Genomic DNA, 6,621 nt, shown 5'->3' with positions numbered 1-6,621 from the left:
TTTTTTTTTTTTTTTTTTTTTTTTTGAAGCAGCTTCAAAATGAATTTGTGTAACTCTTAGCAATTTTATACAATCCTGTTAAAATTGGTCGCTTTTACTGGAACAGCAAAAGACAATTTTGGGGTTTTTTTATATAATATATATACTTTTTTTTTTTTTTTTTAAAGAAAGCATTAGGTGCAATACTGGGCTTGACAGATCACTTATCATTAGAGGTGCACTGATATATCGGTCCATACTGGATCGGCACCAATAAAAGGAAAACTGATATTACCAGTAATCGGGTTTTTTTTGGCCAGTGTAGCCAGTAATGTCACGTTTGTTTGTTTGTTTTTTTTTTGTTTGTTTGTTTGTTTGTTTTTTTTGAAATGCCGCGTGCAGCCGCAGCATGCACGCAGCCGGGAGCGCAGCCTGGAAGCTTGGAGAGCAGCATCTGGCTGGTAAGGCTCTGGTGGGGGAAGAAAGGGGCGCAGATCAAGACCCCCACGGTGACATGGGGAATGTGGTAGGGGCAGGTACTGCTCAGCCAGGGCATGGGATGGAGCCATGTGTGGCTTGTAGGCAGGAGGGGTGGCTACTGCCACTGCATGTACCCTGGGGAAGGCATGGGGGGTGGGGCATGTGCCCCCTGGATTAACATGCAGGGCAAGGGTGGGCTGCCTGCTCTTCTTTCTTTTTTTGTGTTAACAAAACAGTGCGTGGGGGGAGGTTGGGGGGAGTACTGGGAAGATTTATCAAGGCTTTCAGAAAGTGCCTTGATAAAATCTCCGTAGAGCCTATTGAAACTTCAGTTGGTATCTTCTGCGCTTCTGTATTTTATTGACCTTGCTTGCCACTCTTTAATTGCTCATTTAACTGCTCAGTAGTTTATACAATGCTCCTTTAATTTTATGCATTTTAAATTAACTCCTTTTTAACTTACCTTTTTATTTGACTGCTGTTTGTATGGATCTCTTCCATGTAGCCACCATGCAGATAATACTAATTATCTGCAGCATAGTTTCTGCCTTTACACTTCTTTACTAGTCTTTTCATGTGTGTGTTTTTGTTTTTTTTCCCCAAGCTTCAGCAAAGGTGCTTCTGCTTCTGCTTTCTCCTCTTACCAGCTCCTTGCTCATTGTCTCTTATTTTGACCAACCCCTGTTTCCCTACAGCTGGTCCTTGTCCTGATCCTTTTGAACCTTTTCATTTCAGCTTTAGCATTATGGCACTTACCATCTCCTCTTCTGGGAAGAAAACTAAACCTTCACTAAAAAAGACAGTTTACTGCATTTTCATTTCCTTCTTTTTGTCATCTCCATGTACATATTGAAACCATCCCAGAGTACAGGATGAATGTCAAATATGCTTCTCCACTTGAAGTTCCCTCTGTACCTTCTTACTTAGACGTTGCTGATTTTAAAAGGAATGACAACACTTACTGCTAGCTCTTTCTTCCTCTTTTTGTGTCCATCTAACACAAGCTCCTGCCTTCTTACTTCCAAGATCTTTCATTTGACCTTAGCATGTCCCAGGGGTTGCTTCCCCTTCTGGTTTCTCATGCGTTACGTCTTGCCCTTCTTTATGTATTTTTCTCCAGTCTGTTCACTCTTAGGTATTCCTTTTGCTTCTGATATTATCAGATGGAATAGTTTACAATAACTGTCACAGGTTTCTGTTTCCTAACTTGTTACTGGATTCACTGCAGCCCAGCTTCTGCCCCCTGTAGTCCACTGAAATGGCTGTCAATGAAGTTCTAATTACCTCTTCCTTATCAGATCGGTCTCTAATTCGTGCTCCTCCTTCTATTGTTTTCTATTGCTTTTAACACTATTAATCATACCCTTGTAGTTGACATCGTACCCCCACCTTGCCCTATACCTCAGGTTGTTCCTTCCTTCTGAGTCGCTTTGTGATGTTCGTATATGGCTCTGTCTTTGTTCCCTTCTTTGGGTCATCCCATTGGCCCTCATGCTTTTGCTCACTATCTATCTGTGCCAGTGATTCACGTTTTTGACTTGTCCCCTAATCTGTTTTACTTGCAGGTCTTGGTCTATCTTCATCATTTCTTCATGTATGTTAGCTCAAGCTGTGATTTGTAGCCAAAGTGAGATTCTTCTCCCAACCCTTCCCCTCACCCTGAAAAAGCCTTTTCTTCCTTTTTAATTCTGTGTGTTGTACAACAATGCTACCAGCCTTCATATTGTGTAGTCTCAAAACTTAACGATCATCTTTCACTTTTCCCTCTTCTGTGCTTTGCAGCTCCCAAGTCATTCAAAATCTTCCCCTTTTTTCAAAATAGAGAAGGTACATCTTAGTCATTTCTTTGTCGTCTAATCCTTTCTGTTTCTTGTAACTTTCTCTCCTAGTTATTATAAACACCCCTCTGGTCTTATAGTTGCCTATGTTGCACAAACTTGCAATCCTTCTGTATCTATATAAAGAACTATATTTCTTATCTAAGCTTGTACCTTACCTCTTTGAACTTCTCCAGTTCTCTTTCCTGAGCTGTATCATACTTCAGGTTCTCCACTTATTGTGTGGTACCCTTCCACCATGTCACTGATCCCAGCTTCAGGGTCCTTCTCTTAGTTCTCTTACAAGTGCTTCTTTCATGATGCTTCTTAAGGTAGCATTACTCTTCATGAATAGAAGGCTGCTGCTTTCTCCATGTCCAAAAGCTTCCTAAAGACTTGCTGCCAATAAAGTATGTACAAGAAATTGATTATGGCTAGACTAATAGTGCATGTCTTTAAAAATTAGTGTAAATCAGTGTCAACCAGGGACTGGCAAAATACGGCCCAGAGGCCATATTTAGCCTGATGGGCACTTGAATCTGGACCATGGAACCCAGCCAACTAACTGTACCCCTGCCCAGCCCTTCTGCCCATGAGGGTGGGACTGAGGTGCCCACATATACTGCCTCTCCCACCCCAGCCAACATACCCTCTTGGACTTCACTCCCAGCCCAGCTAACACAGTTTCTGGGCAGGGCTGCTGCTGCCACTGCTTGGCTTCCCCAGCATCCACTTGCTCTGGGCAGCAAGTAAAGAAGGGACAGGAGTGGAGCTGCATCTGGGCAGGAGTATGGAGCAGCAGTGCTTAGTTCGTGCTGCCACTGCCCCCCTGGGCACAGAGCCCAGATGCACAGGGTGAGTGTGGGGGGGAGGGGGCGCAGTGCACAGCCCTGGCAGGCAATGGTGGCAGCAGCAGGCTGGGGCCCTCAGGGCACTGGTACTTAGTGCAGGTGCTGCCACATAGTAGCGCACAGCTCCAGCCATCACTGCATATTTGTAGTGAAGAGTGCAGCCTAGCTGCCTCTATTGCTGGTGCTCCCTGCTGTGCATATGCAGCCCCCACACTCGCATGCCACAGGAGGGAAGCCCTATGCCCTGGAGCCAGTTGCCTTCCCTGCCCCCTGCTGTGCAGGTCCTGGGAATCCCCAGGCTCGGGGGGTGTCTAACGTACCTGGCTCCTGAGGCCAGATTTGGACCACAGGGCTCCTTGTTGGCTGGATCCAACCTGGAACCTGTGTCAGTTGTAACTCTGGCTCTGACCTGGGGCAAGTAATGACAGTAGCTTCAGCTCTGGCAGTGGGCACACAACTTGGCTTGATGCAAATCGCATCCTCTGCAGTGACCCCCAACTTCCAGTAGCTTGTGGGGCCTGACTGGGCAGCTCTGCAGGGCAAATGTTTGACAACCCTGCCCTAGCTTGTTGTGGGGGGCTAGACAGTAGCGGTCATAAGAAGTGGAACACGATTTTCTGTTGTTTAGTCTTTTTCTGTGACAGTAGAGGTTAATCTTTTATTTTTTTCCAGCATTTGAAAAAAAACTAATCCTGAATTGGTATCATGTGGTATTAGACATGTGAATGAGCTAGAAGTGAAGTTAAGTCACCTGCAAATACAGCTCACTATTATCTTAGTCATCTCTTCTTCAACAGGAGACTAAAGAACTCCAAAGGATGGAAGCTAGTTGAATGTATAGTACATAGGCAAGCAGCAGTTAAGTGTCTCTGTTTGCAAAGTAAAACACGTTGGAAGGAATAGTACAAACTATTTGTACATACTGCTGCATTCTAAAGTAGATGGGGAAGGACCTTAATGTTTTTGTGAACATGTCAATGACACACATGTGTGTCTACCAGAGGCTTAAAAAAACTCAAAGAGTGCACATAACTAAAATATGAGAGGATGGAACTGAAAGTACTGTAAAACTGAATCTTGTAGAACTATAGACATTGATGGAACCTTTCACTTGTAATATGATGTTCATTCTGACTGCCTAAAAAAGCAGCATTAGAAAAAGTCTAGAGACTTTAATAAAAGTGTTTTAAGGAAAAAGAGGAACTACTTAGAGTTGAGAGAGGTTTAGGGCAGAAATAATGAATGCCTTAATGCAAATGAGTTGCTTTTCTTTTTTCTTTTTTTTAAATGCACTTAAAGTGAAATCCAATACACTTGCAATACTTGTTTGCTGTTTATGCTGAACCTGTGAAGTCCATGGCTGAAATGCATTGATACCAAGTTCTGGGGTTTTTGGTAGGATTTTTTTTAATTGACTGTTCTGTTTTATAAGGATTATTAAAGCTTCATACAGCAGAGTGAAATTCACTCAGTAATGGATAGAACTGGGAACAAATATCCTGTGCTCCCCACTAGAAGTTTTTTGTAACTTTTCACTAATATGATTTTTCATGTTTTCAGCTGAAGTTTTTGGTGCCAAGCACCATCAGAGATGGAATATTGACCTAGATGAACTGTTGTTAGAACAGTGACACTCAACTGGGGTGCCACACCACCCTAAGGTGCCTTGAGAACCTTTCAGGGGTGTTCTGGGGTGCTGCACAGTTTCAGAACTGTTAAGAGTGCAAACATGATTTACATGATAAATGCAGAGATTGGAAACAGGATTGCATAATGTCAGAAAACCATCCTGACACATTGTGGTCTTTTGAGTTCTATGCAACCACCAAAGTGCTCAATTATTTTTCAGTAGTCAGAAAAACAAGTAAAAATTAAGCTGGAGTTTCTCAAAGGGTGCCTTGAGTCTAATGAAGTTGAGAACCACTGTGTTAGAAGGACCATGTCTGCTCACAAAGAGGGCAGTGGTATACCTCATGCACCAATCTTTAGAAGTAGAATGACTAGCACTGAAGTGATCCCAGTTTTTTGAAATATGAAATTTGCTTAATTTATTTCAAAAGTAGGGGTTGTTGCTTTGCATCTACTGCTCTACAGCCTGGAGCAGTAACTTTTCAAGAGCATTGGTATGGTATAATAATCTAGAAAGTTTTATAATGTGTTTATGTTGAATGATATATGTTTATAGATTCGTTTAAGTTAATGATTTTTTTTCATATTTATAAGATGGTAGGTATCAGTTAATCACCTGAATCTCTATTTCCTGCCTAGTATGATGAATTGGTTCCTGCTTCTCTAACAACCAAATATGGAGGGTTTTACATCAACACTGGGACGCTGCAGTTCCGTCAGGCATCTGATTCAGAGGATGAAGACTTTGTAGAAGACAAAAAGCACAGGTCACCTAAAGTGAGTGGTGATTAATTTCTCCTTCTGAAACTTATACCTGATTTAAGTCGGAAAAGGATTGATATGGTACCTAAAATGTATCAAAGTGAGGAGACTAAAAAGCAAGATTGTATGTAGTAGAAACTATCAGTTACCTGAGTCAGTCTTGTGGCTCATATATAAGGGTTTAAGAAGTTTCAAGGCTCCCTAATATAAAAAGCTTAAGAATTCCACAGGTTGTCCAGGATTGCAAGGCCCGGCATATATTTCAGATACAGAAATTCATCCATCTATTTTAAAGAAGTATCTGAAGATTTACTTGGGTTATTTCTGTAGAAACCAACAGCTCCAGATAAAAAGAAATTTGATTAAAATTCCATAAGATAATGATTCATTTTGTTGAATTCTGAGTGATTTAACATTTTTCCTAAGGTAGAAAATAGTCTTTGAAATGCCCCCCATATATTTCTTCAACTGACTTCATTCTGACAAGTGACTTTGCTTTCATTAAAAATTTCCACACTTTCTTATCTGCACTGTCTGGCTGGTTACAGCTTATTGTAGTCTTAATACCTGATGAAGGTCAGTGAAACATTCAGCAGTTCTTTGGCCCTCCTAAAACTTCCAACTGTGCTTGTTTTCTGGAACCCCCCCATGATTAAATACCATATTTACTCAAAAGATGACCCTGCATATAAGATGACTCCCCAGTAATTTAAATTCTGTGTATGGAAACATTATAAATTCATAACTTTCCAGGTGTAGAATCTAATTATCAGAGTGTTATCTTGAATTCCCCCTCCCTCCCACTGCTATAGCAGGGAAATTAGTGGATGGGGGGCGGGGGTCAAGTAGCCCTCTGTTCCCAAATTCCCCCTGCAGTTTTTCTGCCCCCTCCCCACTTACTATCAGACCTTGCTCAGGCTCTGTTTCCTCTCTAAATACAATGTGTAAGTGAGCTTCATGTGACAGTAAGAGTGAGGGGAGGAGGCTGAACAGAGGGCAGAAACAGTAGAGGGGATCAGAGGCTGTTGTGGATTTGACTCCTGGCTGACTGCTGCAAACTTCAGCACAGGTACTCCATAAACACACTTCTGAGCACCACTTTT

The 6,621-nt window shown here is 42.0% G+C and overlaps 1 protein-coding gene across 1 annotated transcript in view; it reads left to right on the top strand.

The window, feature by feature from the left end:
* UBN2 (ubinuclein 2) overlaps window positions 1-6,621 on the top strand; it is a gene marked incomplete at its 5' end in the record, with an annotated part of 101,886 nt that overhangs the window by 22,427 nt on the left and 72,838 nt on the right. Inside the window, one exon of the mRNA XM_019515797.1 lies at window positions 5,396-5,533. Within this exon, the coding sequence (XP_019371342.1) occupies window positions 5,396-5,533 (138 nt within the window). The remainder of the gene's footprint in view (window positions 1-5,395; window positions 5,534-6,621) is intronic.

This window comes from Gavialis gangeticus, unplaced genomic scaffold (assembly GCF_001723915.1).
Source record: "Gavialis gangeticus isolate Ggan-Ray unplaced genomic scaffold, GavGan_comp1, whole genome shotgun sequence".
In the NCBI taxonomy this organism is placed as follows: domain Eukaryota; kingdom Metazoa; phylum Chordata; order Crocodylia; family Gavialidae; genus Gavialis; species Gavialis gangeticus.
This window is presented reverse-complemented; position numbering and strand designations above follow the sequence as displayed.